At 41.9% G+C, this 24630-nt stretch overlaps 1 protein-coding gene across 1 annotated transcript; it reads right to left on the bottom strand.

The window, feature by feature from the left end:
• Positions 1-315: 315 nt before the first annotated feature.
• On the bottom strand, positions 316-24415 carry hpxb (hemopexin b). Its single transcript, XM_061904655.1, has 10 exons — positions 24288-24415; positions 21718-21743; positions 20430-20513; positions 16364-16518; positions 16145-16298; positions 6189-6401; positions 3791-3883; positions 3584-3714; positions 735-882; positions 316-665 (listed from the first exon to the last, which is right to left on the bottom strand). The coding sequence occupies exons 1-10, from the start codon at positions 24347-24349 to the stop codon at positions 439-441; spliced, it is 1293 nt and encodes a 430-aa protein (XP_061760639.1). The 5' UTR covers positions 24350-24415; the 3' UTR covers positions 316-438.
• Between the last annotated feature and the right edge of the window lie 215 nt (positions 24416-24630).

Genomic DNA, 24630 nt, shown 5'->3' with positions numbered 1-24630 from the left:
AAATCAACAACCTGATCAACTCAATGCCAAGGAGATGTGTTGCACTGCTTGAGGCAAATGGTGGTAACAATAGAACCCATGGAACCCCCAATACCGTAAAACTGGACATTTTATATGGGCCATTTTATTGTGGTCAACCTGTGCAATAATCACTCTATTTATTCAGTACCTTGATATGCCACACCTGTGGCGTGGATGGATTATCTCAGCAAAGGAGAAGTGCTAAAGAACAGTACACATTTTAACAGATTGGTAAACAATATTTGAAATATGCCTTCCAGATGCTCATGAAACATGGAAGCAACAACACAAGTGTTTTTATATATTTGTTCAGTGTACTTTTATTGATGCATGTCAAGTTGTTTTCACTTGTGTCCGTACAGCGTAATCACCACACACAATTTAAAAAATGAAACATTGTAGATGTCTAATTAATGTTTACTCCTCACATCCCATCATGGCCGGAGTAACGTTTTCTGGCACTGGGGCTATTCTGGTCACAGCTAGGGTGAAGGCGTTGTCATAATGGTAGTACTGGTGGCCTTTGAACACGTTGACGCCCTCCTGGCCGCATAGGCCAGCGTCAATATCAGAGAAGGGCAAGGGAAATTCTCGGGTCATCACTCTTGGCGTAGCAGTCAGGTCGATGTCACGAATGATCTTTCCTGCAGACATGGTGAGTTGTTAATGACGTGTTGGAGGCGGTGCGGACAGACCGGGAGGATTTACAGTACCTTGAATTACGTGGACCGTATGTTGATTGGGACACATAAAAGCAGCGTCCACATGTCCCTCGATGCCCAACTCTTCCTTCAGGGATTTAGGGTAGCCTTCGATTAAGGTGTAGTGCGCATCGGATTTATAGATGAACACTTGGTCGTCCTGCATGCATGAGAGCCGGAGCGCAGCATTTTGCTTCAGTCAGCGTATTTTTACACAACAATCACATAGCTTTGCATTTCGTAAATGTTTGGTATGCTTTGAATGTATATCTAGTATATCCTTTTTACACCTGCTTTTCCCTTTTGTCTATTGGCTGTGGGGGAAGCAACAAGGCATCTCTTGGTTGCTTTGTTGGGTCTGCTCCTGTCTCTAGCCATGCTCCCCCCCACCCCAGCAGAAGATGGTGTGGAACACTGCAGAGGCCACTATGTTTTTTTAAAATGTATTTATCTATTTTTATTTTTTTGGTAGCTGTATGTAGAAGTGGCTGGTTGCATCAGCTCTGCTCTTCTAATGTTTTTAATGTCCGTTGTGTTCTTTGATGTTTCCCTCTTACACACATGCTTATGTGTGCTATAACTATGAGTTTTTCCCCCCTTAGCCTTAGTCTGGACCCCATCTCCAGGGCCTCAGGCTTAGACTGAATTTTTTTCTTCTCACCCCCCCAATGTTTACCTGTTTCTCAACTTTTTTGTAAGGAGCACCGGAAGTTGGCAGACCCGTCAGCGATCCTGTTCTGTCTCCCTGTAATGTTTGTCTGATCTTGAATGAGATTGTGCTGAAAATCTTAATTTCCCCTCAGGGATTAATAAAGTATATCTGGCGCGCTGGTGCCTCTCTCAGCTCCAACCGAGTGTGCGCTTATTGCGCTTTTATCAATTTATCATATTATATGTGGTAGTATCTTATGTCTAGACGTGCCGTCACAAAGTTTTGCATAGAAATAACCATCCATCCATCCATTTTATACTGCTTGTCCCTTTCGTGGTCGCGGGGGGTCGCTGGAGCCTATCTCAGCAGTGTTTCGGGCGGAAGGCATCGTACACCCTGGACAAGTAGCAACCTAATCACAGGGCCAACACAGATAGACAGACAACATTCACACTCACATTCACACACTAGGGCCAATTTAAGGTTGCCAATCAACCTATCCACAGGTGCATGTTTTTTGGCAGTGGTAGAAAGCCGGAGTACCCGGAGGGAACCCACGCAGTCACGGGGAGAACATGCAAACGCCGCACAGAAAGATCCCGATTGAACTCAGGACCTTCGTATTGTGAGGCAGACACACTAACCCCTCCTCTACCGTGCTGCATAGAAAAAACAATATAGTTGAAACAACCTCATCACTCAGCATTAAGGGTTGGAATTGGGGGTTAAATCACCAAAAAAGGATTCGCGGGCACGGCCATCGTTGCTGCTCACTGCTCCCCTCACTTTCCAGGGGGTGAACAAGGGTGATGGGTCAAATGCAGAGGATAATTTCGCCACACCTAGTGTGCGTGGGACAATAATGGGTACTTAAACTTTTTAACTTTAAAGTTAAAGTTCATATAATCCGGAAAAAATGCAGTATTCACACCTAGCCAGTTGTAGGCAATGGCATTTAGTAAAGAATCTATGAAGAAACCCTGTGTGAAACTGCAATATATGTGGGGAATTAAAGGGGAACATTATCACCAGACCTATGTAAGCGTCAATATATACCTTGATGTTGCAGAAAAAAGACCATATGTTTTTTAACCGATTTCCGAACTCTAAAAGGGTGAATTTGGTGATTTAAAAGCCTTTCAATTGATAGCCTGTCGGAGCGATGACCTTTCACCCGTGATGTCACTACATGAAGCAATCCGCCATTTTCTCAAATCAGCTCTGTTATTTTCCGATTTTTCAACTTGGAGACATCACGCCTCATCGGTGTGTTGTCGGAGTGTGTAACAACACGAACAGAGACGGATTCAAGTTGCACCAGTGGCCAAAAGATGCGAAATTCCCTTGTTTGTTCCGCACACTTTACCGACGACAGCTATGCTACGACAGAGATGGCAAGAATGTGTGGATATCCTGCGACACTCAAAGCAGATGCGTTTCCAACGATAAAGTCAACGAAATCACAAAGGTGAGTTTTGTTGATGTTATTGACTTATGTGGAGTGTGCTAATCAGACATATTTGGTCACGGCAGGACTGCGAGCTAATCGATGCTAACATGCTATTTAGGCTAGCTGTATGTACATATTGCATCATTATGTCTCATTTGTAGCTATATTTGCATCCAGCCTTTCCCTCCACCCATATTTAATGCCAAACAAACACATACCAATCGTTGGTTAGAAGGCAATCGCCGAATTTGTCCGTGCTTCCTCCCGTGCCGCTGTCTGTCGTTATATGGCTCAATAGCTACAGTTTCTTCTTCAATTTCGTTTTCGCTACCTGCCTCCACACTCCAACCATCCGTTTCAATACATGCGTAATCTGTTGAATCGCTTGCGCCGCTGAAATCCGAGTCTGAATCCGAGCTACTATGCTATACCTTTCTGTGCTATCCGCCATGTTTGTTTCTGGTGGCTTCATGCAGTGACGTCACAAGACAACAGACGGGTGGATATAACGACGGTTAAAATCAGGCACTTTGAAGCCGTTTTTCGGAATATTGCGTGATTGGGAAAATTATGAGAAAAACTTCGAAAAATAAAACAAGCAACTGATTTTTTATTGATTTTAACCCTTCAGAAATTGTGATAATGTTCCCCTTCAAATACATCTACTCTAGAGTAGTCAGTGTACAGCTTGTATAGCAGTGTATATATACATACATTATACATTTTGAGTGAATAATGCTGCTTTGAGTGATGTCAGACCTTAATCATGTAGATCTTGTCCGTGTAGGAGAAAACAGCATCCACACCACTGATCATCTCCTTCCACACCCTCGTTATCGGGAAGGCATGAAAACCATCCCGATGTGTATCCAGGCGCATATAGATCGGACCTTTTGGAGTGAATAAAACAATAGCCTTGTAACAGACATAGTTTTTTTTTGTTTTTTTTAATACGAGTGACCTTACCTGCAAATAAATATTTTTTCCCGGTGTCATCCGTTGTGATGGCGTCTATTTTAACTTCGCTGCATTTTGGTACTTTATAATCCCCACCGTGGCCTGCAAGTGCACACATTAGGCTCACAAATAGTGTAACAATTTAAAACATACAGTACACTGTTCCTATAAATGCTGGACCCAAGTCTAGGCTTTTTCCAACATAAGGCTACATGCGTAAAAAAAAAATATGCTGAGCGGTTGAAATTTCTTAACTACGTACAAAACAGTGTAAAGGAAAATACTAATTTTTTTGATATATTTTTTTTAACTGAGTCAAATATAATCTATTAGTCTACTATTCATTTTATTGATCATTAACAAATGACAGTTTTGAAATAATGGTAAATTTAAACTAATCATAATGAATAATATCAAGATAAATATCCTCCTTTGAATTGTGCTGATGCAGGCCATGTCAAATGATATTTTGAAGAAAATCTAATTTAACAGTCAAAAAGTAAAAATAAGCAATAGTTGACACTGAGCTTAAAAGCCTACTGAAATGAGATTTTCTTATTTAAACGGGGATAGCAGGTCCATTCTATGTGTCATACTTGATCATTTCGCGATATTGCCATATTTTTGCTGAAAGGATTTAGTAGAAAACATCGACGATAAAGTTCGCAACTTTTGGTCGCTAATAAAAAAGCCTTGTTTGTACCGGAAGTAGCAGACAATATGCGCGTGACGTCACGGGTTGTGGAACTCCTCACATCTGAACATTGTTTACAATCACGGCCACCAGCAGCGAGAGCGATTCGGAACGAGAAAGCGACGATTTCCCCATTAATTTGAGCGAAGATGAAAGATTTGGGGATGAGGAAAGGGAGAGTGAAGGACTAGAAAAAAAAGAAAAACGACTATACAGTGGGAGCGATTCAGATGTTATTAGACAAATTTACTAGGACAATTCTGGAAGATCCCTTATCTGCTTATTGTGTTACTAGTGTTTTATTGAGAATATATGGTCGAACCTGTACAACCTGAAGGTCGGCCCCGCACCTTTCTTCAGCACCAGTCGACGGGTGAGGGCGACAACCATCCCTGCCCTTCGCAAGGGACCCTCTGCGAAACACGATCTTTCGAAACGATCGCTGCATAATACACTGTACTTTGTGTGTGTGGTCCAATCCAACCATGTTCGGACTGAGAAAGCGACAATTTCCCCATTAATTTGAGCGAAAATGAAAGATTTGTGGATGAGGAAAGTGAGAGTGAAGGACTAGAAAAAAAAGAAGAAAGACTATGCAGTGGGAGCGATTCAGATGTTATTAGACTAATTTACTAGGATAATTTGGGAAAATCCCTTATCTGCTTATTGTGTTACTAGTGTTTTAGTGAGATTATATGTTCGTAGCTGTACAACCTGAAGGTCGGCCCCGCACCTTTCTTCAGCACCAGTCGACGGGTGAGGGCGATGCCCATCCCTGCCCTTCGCAAGGGACCCTCTGCGAAACACGATCTTTCGAAATGATCGCTGCATAATACACTGTACTTTGTGTGTGTGGTCCAATCCAACCGTGTTCGGACCGATAAAGCGACGATTTCCCCATTAATTTGAGCGAAGATGAAAGATTGGTGGATGAGGAAAGTGAGAGTGAAGGACCAGAAAGAAAAGAAGAAAGACTATGCAGTGAGAGCGATTCAGATGTTATTAGACTAATTTACTAGGATAATTCTGGACAATCCCTTATCTGCTTATTGTGTTACTAGTGTTTTAGTGAGATTATATGTTCGTAGCTGTACAACCTGAAGGTCGGCCCCGCACCTTTCTTCAGCACCAATCGACGGGTGGTGGCGATGCCCATCTTTGCCTTTCGCAAGGGACCCTCTTCAAAACAAGATCTTTCGAAATGATCGGTGCATAATCCACTGTACTTTGTGTGTGTGGTGCAATCTAACCGTGTTCGCTTGACCGCTGTTTTCCATAGTAAAGATTCACCGTCATCTTTCGGGAATGTAGACAAAGAAACACCGGCTGTGTTTGTGTTGCTAAAGGCGGCCACAATACACCGCTTCCCACCTACAGCTTTCTTCTTTGACGTCTCCATTATTCATTGAACAAATTGCAAAATTCGCAGCAACACAGATGTCTATTATACTGTGGAATTATGCGATGAAAACAGACGACTTATAGCTGAGAACGGTGCTGGAACAAAATGTCCTCCACAACGCGTCATCATACCGCGACGTTTCAGCTGAATACTTCCGCGCGAAATTTAAAATTGCAATTTAGTAAACTAACCCGGCCGTATTGGCATGTGTTGCAATGTTAATATTTCATCATTGATATGTAAACTATCAGACAGTGTGGTCGGTAGAAGTGGGTTTCAGTAGGTCTTTTAAGAGAACCTGTGGAGCTCACCAAAGTTGGCACAGGTCATGAAGTAATGGCGGGCATCCTTTGGGTAGGAACCGTTGACCTGTCCTGACAGGGGGTGGAACCTGGTGAAGTTGTGTCCATGGAAGCAGTAATAGTGCTCCAGCCAGCGCAGTGCAGACGTGCATGTCGGTAGGTGGGACCATGTCTTGGTTTTCACCGTCTTTGTGGCAATATCATATAAATGTACGTCATGTCCTGTGGAGGAAACATGACACGTTTTAGGGAGGCAAAACAATGACAAATACTGAATGAGCTTCTGCATTAGCGTTACACATTTGCCCGACTCTTCACTCCTGTAGTAGCAAACAGAAAGCAGTAGCACATTTCATCCTCTTGAATGCAGCATTGTCCTTAAAAAAACCTACAAACTACATGGTGTCCCAAAGTTTGGACGCTTTTATTTAAAAACGATATAGAATATATATAAAATATACATTTATTAAACAATATAGACCTTAAGATAAACTCAGACCTTTATTAATTTTGATATATTTATATTTATGTTACAAATAACATATTTTAGTCTTTCTTTTTCAAAATTATAATTGAGTGTGAATGTTGTCTGTCTATATGTGTTGGCCCTGCAATGGGGTGGCGACTTGTCCAGGGTGAACCCCGCCTTCCGCCTGATTGTAGCTGAGATAGGCACCCGCGACCCCAAAGGGAATAAGCGGTAGAAAATGGATGGATGGAAATTTAAAAAGGTATTCATTGATTACATTAGGCAATAATTAAATTAAAGGACACCTATGATGCTTGTATTTCACATTTAACATACTTCCTTGTGGTTTAGGTCAGTTGTTTTTAAACTTTTTAACCTTTTTCAGAACGGCGGGGTCCAAACCCACTGAAATCCGTTCATCCATTTTCTACCGCTTGTCCCCTTCTTGGTCGCGGGGGGGCTGAAGCCTATCCCGGCTGCACTCGGGCCCTGGTCGGGTCGCCACCTGATTACTGGCCCACTCAAGTATTACCTCAAAATTAAATTTGGTTTGAGCCCCAATTGCAAAACACAGCAGTCAGAGGCATCCAAAACTGCTTGCAAGCGCATGTCCAAATACATGAACCTAATAATTTGACGCTTTGGCATTGTTTGATATGTGTGTCCTAAATTTCAACATTTATCAGCCAGAAAAGAGGAAAGTTGTCATAGTATCCCTTTCATGTTTTTCCATGTCATACATATAGTGTATTTATTCATGTTATATATCTATATTTTATGGCCTGACTTCAAGGACAGAGTCTCTCGAGTCTGTGTCACTGGTGCCTCACCAGCCTTTTGTCCATCCATCGTGTCGCAGGGGCAGCAGCCTAAGCAGGGAAGCCAAGACTTCCCTTTCGCCAGCCACTTTGTCTAGCTCTTCCCGGGGGATCCCGAGGGGTTCCCAGGCCAGCCGGGAGACATAGTCTTCCCAACGTGTCCTGGGTCTTCCCCGTGGCCTTCTACAGGTTGGACGTGCCCTAAACACCTCCTTCGGGAGGCGTTCGGGTGGCATCCTGACCAGATGCCCGAACCACCTCATCTGGCTCCTCTCGATGTGGAGGAGCAGCGGCTTTACTTTGAGTTCCTCCCGGATGGCAGAGCTTCTCACCCTATCTCTAAGGGAGAGCCCTGCCACACGGCGGAGGAAACTCATTTCAGCCGCTTGTACCCGTGATCTTATTCTTTCGGTCATGACCCAAAGCTCATGACCATAGGTGAGGATGGGAACGTAGATCGACCGGTAAATTGAGAGATTTGCCTTCCGGCTCAGCTCATTCTCTACCACAACGGATTGGTACAACGTCCACATTACTGAAGACGCCGCACCGATCCGCCTGTTGATCTCACAATCACTCTTCCCCCACTCATGAATAAGACTCCTAGGTACTTGAACTCCTCCACTTGGGGCAGAGTCTCCTCCCCAACCTGGAGATGGCACTCCACCCTTTTCCGGGAGAGAACCATGTACTCGGACATGGAGGTGCTGATTCTCATTCTGGTTGCTTCACACTCGGCTGCAAACCGATCCAGGGAGAGCTGAAGATCCCGGCCAGAAGAAGCCATTAGGAATACATCATCTGCAAAAAGCAGAGACCTAATCCTGCGGCCACCAAACCGGAACCCCTCAATGCCTTGACTGCGCCTAGAAATTCTGTCCATAAAAGTTATGAACAGAACCGGTGACAAAGGGCAGCCTTGCTGGAGTCCAACCCTCACTGGAAACGTGTCCGATTTACTGCCGGCAATGCGGACTAAGCTCTGACACTGATCGTACAGGGAGCGGACTGTGACAATAAGACAGTCTGATACCCCACACTCTCTGAGCACTCCCCACAGGACTTCCCGAGGGACACGGTCGAATGCCTTCTCCAAGTCCACAAAGCACATGCAGACTGGTTGGGCAAACTCCCATGCACCCTCAAGAACCCTGCCGAGAGTATATAGCTGGTCCCCAATTCCATGACCAGGACGAAAACCACACTGTTCCTCCTGAATCCGAAGTTCAAATATCTGACGTAGCCTCCTCTCCAGTACACCTGAATAAACCTTACCGGATCTTTTGTCCGCCACTTTATTCTCAGGTCGTGTCTAAATTTGAGCACTTCTGTATTTACTACTTGGCCCTTAGGTTGAAAAGCAAGCAACGGGGCAACAAGGCAGTCTACAATGACACCAGGTTGACAGGGAAAAAGTAACAAACACAAACCTACTGTACCTGTAACAAACGCTGTACAAAAGTACAAAAGAACTGAAAAAAATGCTTTGCATGCGAGCAGTAACAAGCAAAACGGGAGCAAAGAAGTAGTTGCACAGAAAGAAGAACTCATGTATGCACGGAGGAACCACGGGGATTATGTAGCAATATTAAGTGCTGTATCTCAGTTGGTTTACTTGAGTACATACACAATGTATTTGTCGTGCATCCAGTAAGTGTGTTCACACTGAAAAGTACAGCATAATAATACGTCTCGATTACTGTAACGTATTATTTCGGGTCTCCCCATGTCTAGCATTAAAAGATTACAGTTGGTACAAAATGCGGCTGCTAGACTTTTGACAAGAACAAGAAAGTTTGATCATATTACGCCTGTACTGGCTCACCAGCACTGGTTTCCTGTGCACTTAAGATGTGACTTTAAGGTTTTACTAATTACGTATAAAATACATTAGGTCGAGCTCCATCCTATCTTGCCGATTGTATTGTACCATATGTCCCGGCAAGAAATCTGCGTTCAAAAGACTCCGGCTTATTAGTGATTCCTAAAGCCCCAAAAAAGTCTGCGGGCTATAGAGCATTTTCCATTCGGGCTCCAGTACTCTGGAATGCCCTCCCGGTAACAGTTCGAGATGCTACCTCAGTAGAAGCATTGAAGTCTCACCTTAAAACTCATTTGTATACTCTGGCCTTTAAATAGACCTCCTTTTTAGACCAGTTCCTCTGCCGCTTCTTTTCTTTTTTTCTTATGTCCCCCCCTCCCTTGTGGAGGGGGTCCAGTCCGATGACCATGGATGAAGTACTGGCTGTCCAGAGTCGAGACCCAGGATCGACCGCTCGTCGGGACCCAGGATGGACCGCTCGCCTGTGTATCGATTGGGGACATCTCTGTGATGCTGATCCGACTCCGCTTGGGATGGTTTCCTGTGGACGGGACTCTCGCTGCTGTCTTGGATCCGCTTTGAACTGAACTCTCGTGGCTGTGTTGGAGCAACTATGGATTGAACTTTCATAGTATCATGTTAGACCCGCTCGAAATCCATTGGTTTCGGTCCCCTAGAGGGGGGGGGTTGCCCACATTTGAGGTCCTCTCCAAGGTTTCTCATAGTCATCATTGTCACTGGCGTCCCACTGGGTGTGAATTCTCCTTGCCCACTGGGTGTGAGTTTTCCTTGCCCTTATGTGGGTTCTTCCGAGGATGTCGTAGTCGTAGCGGTTTGTACAGTCCTTTGAGACATTTGTGATTTAGGGCTATATAAATAAACATTGATTGATTGATTGATTGATTGAGGATACCGTCATTACCCATATGTTGGAGTAATGGACACTAACCTCAATAGTTGCCAATGACAGAAGCTCAAACCATGTCTGATTGTCTCCCATCAGAGCAATCATGGATGACATGACAATACTTACCACAACCAAGGCATGTACCAGATGGCTGCTGAGCAAACTGCAGAACATACAGTAGGCTATAGAAAGTCCAGTACTATTTGGGTCATCTAGGAAAAGCTGTCGAGTGAGTGGTTCTGTGTTGGCAAGGAATTGGTATCAATAGAATTGAGAAGCCAGTCTAAAGTCTTAGGTTTGGAAGTCACTCTGAGGGGCAAAGAGCAATAATGATAGCTCAGGCAGGCCACAATCAATGACCATGATCCCAGGCATGCTAAAGTTCTGGTATTTTTAGTTAGTGCTGCCAGCCATCCTGATGTGGCATCTTAGCATCTACCAAAAAGTGTTTGAGACTTACCAGATGCTTCAGCAAGATTGGGCTGAATGGAAAAGGTGTCCAAGGGACTAATTTTTCCAAACTTGCAGAGGAGTTCAAATGCTCCAAAATAAGGTTGAAATTGCCGTTGACAGCATCTTATGACCCACGTGTAGTCCAAAAAGCTGCAAGACAATCTTGCTGACAGGGTCGGTACACCTGGTGGTACAACCATGTCCAATAGTGCCTAGCAGCTACCATTGAGAACAGACAGACAAACGTCACGGCCCCGCCTTCTTCACTACTCAATCTCTGAGAGGGTCCACTCAAGAATCTGCAAATCAAACCAAAGTCTGTACAACATGGAATATCAGCCCACTCAAAATGAGCGCATAACCGATCTGAACCAAGCACTTTTTTTGATCTGATCCATCACAAAAAACAACAGACAAGACTTTGCGTTCTGATCATCCATCACTTCACACAGTTTACATCACAGAGTTCCGCTGGGAAGATGCTATGGAGGAGGCATTCCAACGCAAGAATCTTGAGTACCCTGAGTGGGCAGCTGATTCAAAACAACGAGGGTGGAAAGCCAATATTAGCCCTCTGTTTGCTGAAGGGCTTCATGGGCAAACCTACTATTGGCTGCTTAAAGACTCGGGAAATCAAGGCCCAACCAAATGCCGAACGATCAAAGCCCAGATGCAGTAGAAGATAGTCTTTGTCTTTTGGTGACGAGGTGGGACAACTCATGCTTCAACCTGTGGTGTCAAACATGAAGCACACAACTATAATCTGTGCCACCTTTTCTGGGCAATTACAAGCAGTCCTCCAGTATGATTTAGACAACCTAACCAACATTTTTAGCAGGCCGAAGGTGTGCTCTGTTGTTCCACTTTAGTGAACGTCTGCCAGATCACCAGAGTGAGTTAGACACAAGACCTTAAAGGGGAAATACATTTTTTCTTCAGAATTTTCTTCCTCATTAACAATCCTTATACATTCCCGTTTGGATGAAAAATTACTCATAGTTTTCGTGTAGAAAAAAGAGGGGTGAAATCATGCGTCTTTTTGTGTCTTTCTCCACATTTTCGGGTCTAAGTTGGCCGTCAAAGTATACCAACCTGTCTAATTATGTCCTCATTATTCTACTATCAAGATGAGAGACATTAATTATAATCTAGAATAAACTATCACATGCTCCAAGGCAAGAAAGCAGCTGACCAGCCGATGATGTGAATATGGCATCAAAAGCTAGTTAGCGCTCTGTGATCACGGAACCCCTGTAAATAATTTGTCTGAGTTAGCATTTATAATAACAATTCTACTAATAGGGCTTCACGGTGGAAGAGGGGTTAGTGCATCTGCCTCACAATACGAAGGTCCTGAGTAGTCGTGGGTTCAATCCCGGGCTCGGGATCTTTCTGTGTGGAGTTTGCATGTCCTCCCCGTGAATGCGTGGGTTCCCTCCGGGTACTCCGGCTTCCTCCCCCTTCCAAAGACATGCACCTGGGGATAGGTTGATTGGCAACACTAAATTGGCCCTAGTGTGTGAATGTGAGTGTGAATGTTGTCTGTCTATCTGTGTTAGGCCTGCGATGAGGTGGCGACTTGTCCAGGGTGTACACCGCCTTCCGCCAAATTGTAGCTGAGAAAGGCACCAGCGCCCCCCGCGACCCCAAAGAGAATAAGCGGCAGAAAATGCATGGACGGATGGAATTCTACTAATACTTGGCTAATATTCAAGTCATAAAATGTAAATTAAAGTTAAAGTACCAATGATTGTCACACACACTCTTTGGTGTAGCAAAATTATTCTCTGCATTTGACCCATCACCCTTGATCACACCCGGGGAAGTGAGGGGAGCAGTGGGCAGCAGCGGTGCAGCGCCCGGGAATCATTTTTGGTGATTTAAACCCCAACTCCAACACTTGATGCTGAGTGCCAAGCAGAGAGGTAATGAGTCCCATTTTTTTTGTGTTTGGTATGACTCAGCTGGGGTTTGAACTCACAACCTACTGATCTTAGGGCGGACACTCTAACCACTAGGTCACTGAGTAGGTTAAATGGAGTATTGTTGGTGTTGTTTGTATGGTTATTTAAAGGTTATTAATTATGGGTGCAATAGATGACCTCCTGTGGGCTCCCCTGTAAGCTGACTTTTACTTACGTTTAATTACGAGTGAAAATGCATATAAAAATACATCTGTTTTCTTGTCTCTCATAATGATTGTGAAGGATAGGCAACATTCCAAAACATAGTGCAGTTCGACTGGACACTGGCCAAGAGTGGAGTCGGCTGTCTTGGTTGCTTTGTTGGGTCTGCTCCTGTCTCTGGCCATGCTCCCTCCACCCCAGCGGACGATGGCGTGTAACACCGCAGAGGCCACCACAGTGGATATGTTTCTTTTACTTTTTATTCATAGCTGTATGTAGAAGTGGCTGGTTGTATCTGCTGCTTTAATGTCTTTAATGTCCTCTGTGTTCTTTGATGTTTGATGTTTCCCTCTTACACACATGTAAGAGGGATGTGTGCCATGGCTATGAGTTGTTTTATTCCTTTGGCCTCAGTCTGCACCCCTTCTCCAGGGCCCAGGCTAAGACCGATTTTTTTATTTTATTTTAATCTTCTATCTTTTTCTGCCCCCTCCCCCTTGTTTACCTGTATCTCATCTTTTTTGTAAGGGGCGCTGAAAGCCGGCAGATCCGTCAGCGATCCGGTTCTGTCTCCCTGTAATGTTTGTTTGATCTTGAATGGGATTGTGCTGAAAATTGTAATTTTCCTGAAGGAACTATCCTGACGGAATAAATAAAGTACTATCTAAATTCACCTTTAAAAACAATCCAGCAAGTACAGAATGGCATTGTTGGATAAACAATATACCTTCTTTTTAAAATGTATGACGTTCCAAATACATTTCACACAAAGGATTCTCTCTGTCATCCGTCATTGATTGTTGGTACAGGGAGGGTTTTGTATGTAACTTTTCTCCAGTTCCTCCGACATTTTCTGGGCTGCTTTGTTGCTCCGTTATTTTAACAACTGTTTGTTTGACGATACGTCTTATGTTTCCTTAGTTTGTGTTTATTTCCTGTAAGTGCTCTTATTTTTGTTCCACCTCCTGCATGTCTCCTGAGCGCTCGTCTCCCACACCTGTTCCTGATTGGCAGCCTGGCACAACTGGTTGCAATTACCAATCAGACTGCTATTTATGCCTGCCTCGCCTGTCTGTCAGGGCTGGAAGGTTGTTTCTGGGTGATTATGTTAAGCACTTTTTGCAGCATGCGTGACTGCTCCTCTCTTGTGTTGAATTGTTACTGACTCAGTGTTGGGGCTGCAATCATTTTGTACACTTCCCTGCTGCACATTTTGTGTTTATTATAATTAAAAGAAGCTTACCTGCACGTCGTCCTCCTGTTTCCTGCATCTTGGGGTCACAACTACCGCAGCCACGCTAATTCCTGACGGTTTTCTTTCCAGCCTCAAGTCGACAGAGGACAGAGGTAGGCAACCCTTACCACCCAAAGAGCAATTTTGACCAATTTCACAAAATAAAGAAAACAATAGGAGCCACAAAACTCTTTTGAAATTTAAAATGAAATAACACTGCATACAGAGTTCTTTTTTTGCATTGCGCTATGTATTAACCAGGGGTCTCAGACAAGTGGCCCGCACCTTAATATAAAAAATGTAATGCTAGTGCGGCCCGCAAGTTTTCAATGAATGCCGCTTGACAGAATCAAACTTGCCGACCTTCCCAAATTTTCCGTGTCAGAGTTATTTGTTGTTGAACCCCAAGATGCAGAGAAGGAGGCAGGCATGGAATGAGAAAACCTGATTTAATTAAATTCTAAGACAAAAACAAAAACAAAAGGGTACAAACACAAAGCGCGCACTAGGCCGATAATCAAACAAAAGGAGCTAGCCTTGGGGCTAGAAAATAACGACCAGGAGCTTAGCGTGGAAGCTAGCGGGTAGCGAACAGGCAAACAGAAGTCGTACTTGTATAATAAAAAATAAAACTTAAGCAGGGAATAAAAAACAGTAAGCTACAAACATCAACTGAATATAGCTTACCACTACGCTGCAAAAACAAGGTACGACACGACAGGAGCGATAACACATCGCAAGAGCAACTAGACGTAACATCGACAAGACAATACAATGATCCAGCAACTGACACAAGACAAAGCAGATACAAATAAGAGCAGGCTGATTAGCAACAGGTGTGGCCAGGTGCCAATCAGCCGCAGCTGAGGAGGAACACAGCACTCAGGGAACAAGACAGGAAGCTGACAAAATAAGAGCACTAGACAGGAACTAAGGAAAATAAATACTAAACACAGAGGAAACAGACAAATGCAGAGGAAAAAACTAAAACATAGACAAACTGTCAGGGGAAAGCCTGACATTCTGGGAGACTCCCGAATTTCAAAGCAACTATTCTCGCAAATGTCTGCTGCTTTTCGCCCTAACAACACGGGCGTGCTATGAAGGCGCTACCTTTAATGACCTCTACAACATGTACAAATATCTAGCCCAGCCCAGCCACAAGTCGTATATGGCTTCCAAAGACACACTTAAACGACTGCAACGCGTACTTGTTTTTACAGCCGTACAGGTTACACTGAGAGTTGTGATATAAACAACTTTGACACTCTTACTAACATGCGCCACACTGTGAACCGAAACCAAACAAGAATGACAAACACATTTCTGGAGAACATCCTCACTGTTACGCAACATAAACACAACAGAACAAATACCCAGAATCCCATGCATCCCTTCGTGCGTCAGTTGAGGTGGGCGTAGTTTGGGGGGGGCGGGGTTTGGTGCTAGCGGGGGTGTATAATATAGTCCGGAATATTTATGGATGCATGGGATTCTGGGTATTTGTTTTGTTTTGCTTATGTTGTGTTACAATGCGGAAGTTCTCCAGAAATGTGTTTGTCATTCTTGTTTGGTGTGGGTTCAGAGTGTGGCGCATATTAGTAAGAGTGTTAAAGTTGTTTATATCACAACCCTCAGTGTAACCTGTATGGCTCCAAGTATGCCTTACAGTCACTTTCGTGTGTCAACAGAGGATGCATGGTGTAAAAGCGGGCGCAACGACAATTTTTACAGGTCTGTGAAGGCATTACCATCAAGGCACGCCCACAATATTATCGACCAGGTGAAAAGCAGAGAATGTTGGCCCCGGGTGATTTCTGTGAGAGGCGTTAAACTCCGGAAATCTCTCGGAATATTCGGGGGGTCAGCAATTATGCAGCTGAGCCACATTAGAGAGATCAAAGAGCCGCATGCGGCTCCAGAGCCGCGGGTTGCCGACCCCTGATTTGGTGGCTTTTTTAAATACTTTTAGGAATTATTAATATTAGTTCTTGACTTTTTCTGCAGCACAGTGTGTTTGGATTTTATTTTGCTCTTGACAATCTTATTTTTTTCTGTAGTCTTAAATTGTTTTGATGCTTGTGGGCGAAAAACTAGGAAACATTATAAAAGAGTAATTGTTTGTTTCTTTTTTACCCTTGAAGAACAGAACCGAGTCTGTGGTGCACTCTCCTTTAGGACACTCCACGGCTGCATCCAGGTGCGAGGGGACCCCTGGGAAGTCGTCTACTATGGGCTTGGGATAGCCGTTCTCCAAAGACTGATTATAGTAGCTGAACACTTGGTCGTCCTGGAGTGCACAAGGTTTCAAGGTGTTCAAAGCTCACGTTGACTAAGGATATGTTTCGTTCTTACCAGGAAGAAGTAGACGTGGTCGTGGTCATCAACGTTCTCGGTGTTGTGCATGCGGAACGCAGCATCGACATGGCCTGTTGGATGATCGGCCAGTTCTTTGAAGGATTCACTTGAGAGATGGGCAGGACCGTGGAAGCCTTTCCATACGTGGGCACCTACCAGGAACATGAGAAAAGAGTCATTCCAGGTTGACAGAGAACTACTGGAAAGTAAAGACTTTGGTGGTTTGTAGATGAAAACTGACAGTAAGTTTTAGTATTGAAGGTGAAGTGAATTGACTCATTATGTTCTACATATGGTCAGAGGTGGGTAGAGTAGCCAGAAATTGTACTCAAGTAAGAGTACTGTTACTTTAGAGATTTATTACTCCAGTAAAAGTAAGGAGTAGTCATCCAAATATTTACTTGAGTAAAAGTAAAAAGTATGTTGTGAAAAAACGACTCAAGTACTGAGTAACGGATGAGTAACCTGTTTGTTAAATGATTACGGCAACAAATAATGCACAAAAACATAAAAATAGCAATGAGCAAATTCATAGCCAGGAATATCTCTTAAGCAACTAAAACAATATTATATATTAAATAATAATACATTAAAATTAAAAAAAATAATGCAAATTGAGCCACAATAACTTAACAGCACCATAGGCTCAGTAGGCATTCATCGATTAATTGATTGATTGAAACTTTTATCAGTAGATTGCACAGTACAGTACATATTCCGTACAATTGAACACTAAATGGTAACACCCCAATAAGTTTTTCAACGTTAATCAATTACTTAATAAATGACCAAGACGAGGTGATCTACCTCATGTATACATACACACACATATCATATATATATATATATATATATATATATATATATATACATATATACAGTATATGATTTATAGTTATTTATTTTGCCGTTTTTGTTGACATGTTAAAGGTGTTTTAATGAATATACATGCATGTTTAACATATAGATTCCTATCGGCGGTATAGCTCGGTTGGTAGAGTGGCCGTGCCAGCAACTTGAGGGTTGCAGGTTCGATTCCCGCTTGTGCCATCCTAGTTACTGCCGTTGTGTCCTTGGGCAAGACACGTTACCCACCTGCTCCCAGTGCCACCCACACTGGTTTAAATGTAACTTAGATATTGGGTGTCGCTATGTAAAGCGCTTTGAGTCACTTGAGAAAAGCGCTATATAAATATAATTCACTTCACTTCACATCTTTCATGAAGACAAGAATATAAGTTGGTGTATTACCTGATTCTGATGACTTGCATTGATTGGAATCAGACAGTTTTGCTGATAATGTCCACATTTTCAAACGGAGGAGAAAAAAAGTTCCTCTTTTCTGTCTAATACCACATGAAAGTCGTTGGTTTTTGGCATCTTATTTGTCCAGCTTCCATATTCGTTTTTATACACTTTACAAGAAATACATTGACGGCAAACTCCGTAGCTTGCTTGCTTGTTTGCGCTGGCTTTAGGAGACTCTTATTTTGCTAGCGCAGGCGCGATGGAGCGGCACTTTTATTGTGAAGACAGGAACTGTGCGATCAGTCTTTTGGCTTTTGGCCATAATGCATTAAGGTGTTAGTTGGACATTCGCATGTGGACTTCTCACGAGAAGAAACAATAAAACCAGGCTTCGGAATGCAAAAGTTATAGCTTCATACTGAAGGAGAGATTCCGTGCTTATCTTAACTTCAACCTACAAGTTATCGTACACATCTGTTGTCCTTCCAAACACTTACACATGAAAATCTCCTTTTATGGTCAGGATGTGCTTTCCTGACTTAGCACACACGCAAACACAGACAGGAAGGAGGAATATAAAACTGAAAGTTTGGCTTCTACAAGTGAGGGACATATCTTTTTGACTACCTCCTCCAGGCACTGCAGCCCTGAAAAAAGACGCTCGCTTGTACAAAAGTAACTTCTAATTCAGTAAAGCATCTCTGACGTCTCTGCCGTGTCATCCTTCTGTCCGGACGAGGATGACAAGACCAGAAATACAAATCAAAGGAAAACTTGGCATTATTGAAAAAGTTGCACCGACACTGACACAAGTGTCAATGTTACAATAAAAAATAGAAAACACACATAAAAACTGTTTGATAAAGCTTTTAGCTGACATTCTTGTTCACGAGTGAGGGAAGAGTGGATCGTGATATCGACAGGCGGATCAGTGCGGCGTCTTCAGTAATGCAGAAGTTGTACCGATCCGTTGTGGTGAAGAAGGAGCTGAGCCGGAAGGCAAAGTTCTCAATTTACCGGTCGATCTACGTTCCCATCCTCACCTATGGTCATGAGCTTTGGGTCATGACCGAAAGGATAAGATCACGGGTACAAGCGGCCGAAATGAGTTTCCTCCGCCGGGTGGCGGGGCTCTCCCTTAGAAATAGGGTGAGAAACTCTGTCATCCGGGAGGAACTCAAAGTAAAGCCGCTGCTCCTCCACATCGAGAGGAGCCAGATGAGGTGGCTCGGGCATCTGGTCAGGATGCCACCCGAACGCCTCCCTAGGGAGGTGTTTAGGGCACGTCCAACCGGTAGGAGGCCACGGGGAAGACCCAGGACACGTTGGGAAGACTATGTCTCCCGGCTGGCCTGGGAATGCCTCGGAATCCCCCGGGAAGAGCTAGACGAAGTGGCTTGGGAGAGGGAAGTCTGGGCTTCCCTACTTATGCTGCTGCCCCCGCGACCCGACCTCGGATAAGCGGAAGATGATGGATTAATGGATGGAATTATATGTATACAATTATGTGGACATATAGCATGTGTACAGTATACGATTTTGTGAATTATATTTATATAGCGATTTTCTCTAGAGCAGGGGGTCACCAACGTAAGGACCAGATGAGTAGCCCGCTGGCCTGTTCTAAAAATAGCTCAAATAGCAGCAATTACCAGTTAGCTGCCTCTATTTTTTTAATTTTATTTATTTACTAGCAAGCTGGTCTGGCTTTGCTCAACATTTTTAATTCTAAGAGACGAAACTCAAATAGAATTTGAAAATCCAAGAAAATATTTTAATGACTTGGTCTTCAATTGTTTAAACAAATTAATTTATATTTTTTTTACTTAGCTTCTTATAACTTTCAGAAAGACAATTTTAGAGAAAAAATACAACTTTAAAAATAATTTTAGGATTTTTAAACACATATACCTTTTTACCTTTTAAATTCCTTCCTCTTCGTTCCTGACAATTTAAATCAATGTTCAAATAAATAAAAAAATATTGAAAAGAATAATAAACATTTTTTTTATTTAATTCTTGATTTTAGCTTTTTTTTTCGACAAAGAATATTTGTGAAATATTTCTTCAAACTTATTATGATTAAAATTCAAAAAAATGTTTTGTCTTTGTTAGAAATATAGCTTGGTCCAATTTGTTATATATTCTAACAAAGTGCAGATTGGATTTTGACCTATTTAAAACATGTCATCAAAATTCTAAAATTAATCTTAATCAGGAAAAATTACTAATGATGTTCCATAAATTATTTTTTCAATTTTTTCAAAAATATTAAAATTAGCTAATTTTTCTCTTCTTTTTTTCGGTTGAATTTTAAAGAGTCAAAATATATTTATGAATATTATATTGTGAAAAATCATTAAGATGACCAGTGTTTCCACAAAGATAAATATCATTAATTATTAATAAAAACACGGACTTAAAGTTAAATTGAGCAAATTGGCTATATCTGGCAATTTATTTAAGTGTGTATCAAACTGGTAGCCCTTCGCATTAATCAGTACTAAGTAATAAGGTTGGTGACCCCTGCTCTAGAGACTGAAACCCATTATTCACACCTTTAAGCTACATTTAAACTAGAGTGGGTGGCACTGGGAGCAGGTGGGTGAAGTCTCTTGCCCAAGGAGACAACAGCAGTGACTCGGATAGTGGTAGCGGGAATCGGACATGGAACCCTCAAGTTGCTGGAATGGCCGCTCTACCAACCCAACCACACCGACAACATATCGATGCAAATGTGACCATGGCAACACGAAGGCAACTACCCAGGAACCTTTAGTTGATTAATTCACATGTTAAAAGAACAATGTTGTACCTTTGAAGAAGAGAGTGTTTCCTTTTTCATCTGGTGTGATGGCGTCAAATTCTATCCCATCGCATCGATCTGGCTGGACTGCATCTTTATTTAAAAAAAAACAACAAAAAAAAAACATCATGCAAAATAAACTCCATTTTGGATATTCAAAGTTGTTGGCTCACAGCTTTTTTTTTTGCTCTGTTTATTACACTGTTTTTACAGTATAATATGTATTTATATCTATCACTATAAAACTATATATATATATATATATATATTACAATACATTTTGAGAAAACGCCAATATGATACGAAGAGCATCCCTAAAGTCTGGACAAATATAATATACTGTAAATACATTATACCAAAAAACTACTTTAAACACTTAAATAATGAATGAATTAGACTTAGACAAACTTTATTGATCCAAAAGGACATTGTTCCATACAATAGCTCGGTTTCAAAGGATAGAACGGTAAATTATAAATTATAATATAGTAAGAAAGTATCAATACATTTGAAAAATATATATTTTTTATTATTAAAATTAAATAAAACTATATTTTCAAATGTGAATACTAAATACATACAGTACATTTCAATAAAAATTGTGTATAATATATGCAAATTCCCATAAAAAGTATTGTATTTATAATTATATAAAACATAGTCATGGTACTTTAAAATTATAATTAGATTAATTAACTTTGGAATTTGCATAACGTAAATTAACTTTGAAAATAGAGTTCAATATTTGGACACTAATGCTATTTTGTTGTTAGCAATTCATTTTTTAACTGTTCTACTTGAATTTATTTGCACAAATTCCACCAAAATCCATTCATTAAACAGTATTATTTATTTAATAAGTATGAATATATATTTAGCCCTAATGCAGCGACCTCCCGCGACCCCAAAAGCGACAAGCGGTATAAAATGGATGGATGGATGGATGGAATTTATATGTATGAATTACATCTACTGCGATGAGGTGGCGACTTGTCCAGGGTGTGTCCCGCCTTCCGCCCGATTGTAGCTGAGATAGGCGCCAGCGCCCCCCGCGACCCCAACAAGGGAATAAGCGGTAGAAAATGGATGGATGGAAATTACATTTAATTTAATGTGTTCATATAATTGCATAACAATCAAAAACAAAATAATTGTATCATAAATGCAACATATTTCTGCTAAAGTGTCATTCTAGACATTTGGTTATTATAACATACTTGCAAAAATCAAATATTCGTTCCAAAAACGTGATTGGATTTCTCATATGTAGGTTATTTTCTTAAATTCTGACACCCACCTTCTGCTGTGAGAGCTGCAAGTTGCCTGTTAAAGACACACAAAGAGAAGTAGTTCAATGTTCCAAAAGTCCCCATTTCAGGTCAAGAGAGGTGAGTTAAGTCGGCGTCGTTCGTACATGACACAGCATTGGAGTATTTGCTCAATCGAAGCATTTTGCAACAAATGTTTTGAAATGTGTTTAGTTTCTAGTCAATGATCAATCAATGTCTACAGTGCGAAGAGTTTGCAAAAAAAAAACATTGTATGATAAAATTCCGAACAATGTTGATTATTAAGAATAGCAAACACCTTTAGTCTACTACAAACCCCGTTTCCATATGAGTTGGGAAATTGTGTTAGATGTAAATATAAACGGAATACAATGATTTGCAAATCATTTTCAACCCATATTCAGTTGAATATGCTACAAAGACAACATATTTCATGTTCAAACTGATAAACATTTTTTTTTCGTGCATATAATCATTAACTTTAGAATTTTATGCCAGCAACATGTGTCAAAGAAGTTGGGAAAGGTGGCAATAAATACTGATAAAGTTGAGGAATGCTCATCAAATACTTATATGGAACATCCCACAGGAGTGCAGGCTAATTGGGAACAAGTGGGTGCCATGATTGGGTATAAAAACAGCATCCATGAAATTTTAAGTATTTCGCAAACAAGGATGGGGTGAGGGTCATCAATTTGTAAGCAAATTGTCGAACAGTTTTAGAACAACATTTCTCAACGAGCTATTGCAAGGAATTTAGGGATTTTACCATCTAAGGTCCGTAAAAATCATCAAAAGGTTCAGAGAATCTGGAGAAATCCCTGCACGTAAGCGATGATATTACAGACCTTTGATCTCTCAGGCGATACCGCATCAAAAACCGACATCAGCGTGTAAAGGATATCCCTATATGGGCTCAGGAACATTTCATAAAACCACTGTCAGTAACTACAGTTGGTCGCTACATCTGTAAGTGCAAGTTAAAACTCTCTATGCAAAGCAAAAGCCATTTATCAGCAACACCCAGGAACGCCGCCGGCTTCACTGGGCCCGAGCTCATCTAAGATGGACTGATGGACTCAGTAGAAGCATTTAAGTCTCACCTTAAAACTCATTTGTATACTCTAGCCTTTAAATAGACTCCCTTTTTAGACCAGTTGATCTGCCGTTTCTTTTCTTTTTCTCCTATGTCCCACTCTCCCTTGTGGAGGGGGTCCGGTCCGATCCGGTGGCCATGTACTGCTCGCCTGTGTATCGGCTGGGGACATCTCTGCGCTGCTGATCCGCCTCCGCTTGGGATGGTTTCCTGCTGGCTCCGCTGTGAACGGGACTCTCGCTGCTGTGTTGGATCCGCTTTGAACTGGACTCTCGCGACTGTGTTGGATCCATTATGGATTGAACTTTCACAGTATCATGTTGGACCCGCTCGACATCCATTGCTTTCCTCCTCTCCAAGGTTCTCATAGTCATCATTGTCACCGACGTCCCACTGGGTGTGAGTTTTCCTTGCCCTTATGTGGGCCTACCGAGGATGTCGTAGTGGTTTGTGCTGCCCTTTGAGACACTAGTGATTTAGGGCTGTATAAGTAAACATTGATTGATTGATTGATTGATTGATTGATGTAAAGTGGAAAAGTGTTCTGTGGTCTGACAAGTCTACATTTCCAATTATATTTGGAAACTGTGGACGTGGTGTCCTCCGGAACAAAGAGGAAAATAACCATCCAGATTGTTATAAGCGCAAAGTTCGAAAGCCAGCATCTGTGATGGTATTGCGGTGTATCAGTGCCTAAGGCATGGGTAACTTACACATCTGTGAAGGCACCATTAATGCTGAATGGTCCATACAGGTTTAAGAGCAACATATGTTGTCATCCAAGCAACATTATCATGGACGCCCCTGCTTATTTCAGCAAAACAATGCCAAGACACGTGTTACAACAGCCTGGCTTCGTAGTGAAAGATTGCGGGTACTTTCCTGGCCCGCCTGTAGTCCAGACCTGTCTCCCATCAAAAATGTGTGGCACATTATGAAGCGTAAAATACGACAGCGGAGACCCCGGACTGTTGAGCAACTAAAGCTCTACATAAAACAAGAATGGAAAATAATTCCACTTTCAAAGCTTCAACAATTAGTTTCCTCAGTTCCCAAACGTTTATTGAGTGTTGTTAAAAGAAAATGTGATGTAACACAGTGGTGAACATGCCCTTTCCCATCTACTTTGGCACGTGTTGCAGCCATGAAATTCCAAGCTAATTATTATTTGCAAAAAAAAATGAAGTTTATGAGTTTGAACATCAAATATCTTGTCTTTGTAGTGCATTCAATTGAATATGGGTTGTAAAAGATTTGCAAATCATTGTATTCTGTTCATATTTACATCTAACACAATTTCCTAACTAATATGGAAACAGGGTTTGTAAAACAATGTATTGGTTTACATTTTATTACCGAAGTTGTGCATAAGCATGAATGATACAAAGTATCACAACATGATATGAATGCATTGCAGGTTTTTTGCGTCTGTGTAATGAATTTTCTGCTTAATGAATAAGAATTGAAGGTGAGACGACTTACACTGATGCAGCACTCGTCAGGCCGAGTGCGAGGCCGAAGTAGAGAGCGGTGAGCAGCATCATGCTGAGCGATCCTGATCACTTGGCCGCACGCTCACAAGAGCTTTTATACCCGCAACCGTGTGTCGTTGTGTGTTTGCATTTGTTAGTCATTACATGGACATGCACTGCTGGGCCACTCATTTATGACATCTTAGTTGTGCGAGGTCGATAAACAGAGCAAAATGATTAATGTTTGACCTATGTGTGTAGTTTATGATTATTAGTTTGCACAGTGCACTATCCATCAATGATAAAAAAGTCAAAAGGAGGAACTGGACATTGAAAACCGACACTGAAAGAGT

The sequence above is a fragment of the Nerophis ophidion genome, linkage group LG06 (genome assembly GCF_033978795.1).
Source record: "Nerophis ophidion isolate RoL-2023_Sa linkage group LG06, RoL_Noph_v1.0, whole genome shotgun sequence".
Taxonomy (NCBI): Eukaryota; Metazoa; Chordata; class Actinopteri; order Syngnathiformes; family Syngnathidae; genus Nerophis; species Nerophis ophidion.
Note: the sequence above shows the minus strand (reverse complement) of the source record. Positions and strands in the feature narration are given on the sequence as shown.

What these genes read in the sequence shown, in the direction of transcription:
- hpxb (XM_061904655.1), bottom strand. Translation starts at nt 24,349, where the DNA reads ATGATGCTGCTCACCGCTCTCTACTTCGGCCTCGCACTCGGCCTGACG. An exon ending in CTGACGAGTGCTGCATCAGT is followed by an intron (nt 21,744 to 24,287) that starts GTAAGTCGTCTC and finishes TGTCTTTAACAG; the next exon opens with GCAACTTGCAGCTCTCACAG. An exon ending in TGCAGCTCTCACAGCAGAAG is followed by an intron (nt 20,514 to 21,717) that starts GTGGGTGTCAGA and finishes TTTTAAATAAAG; the next exon opens with ATGCAGTCCAGCCAGATCGA.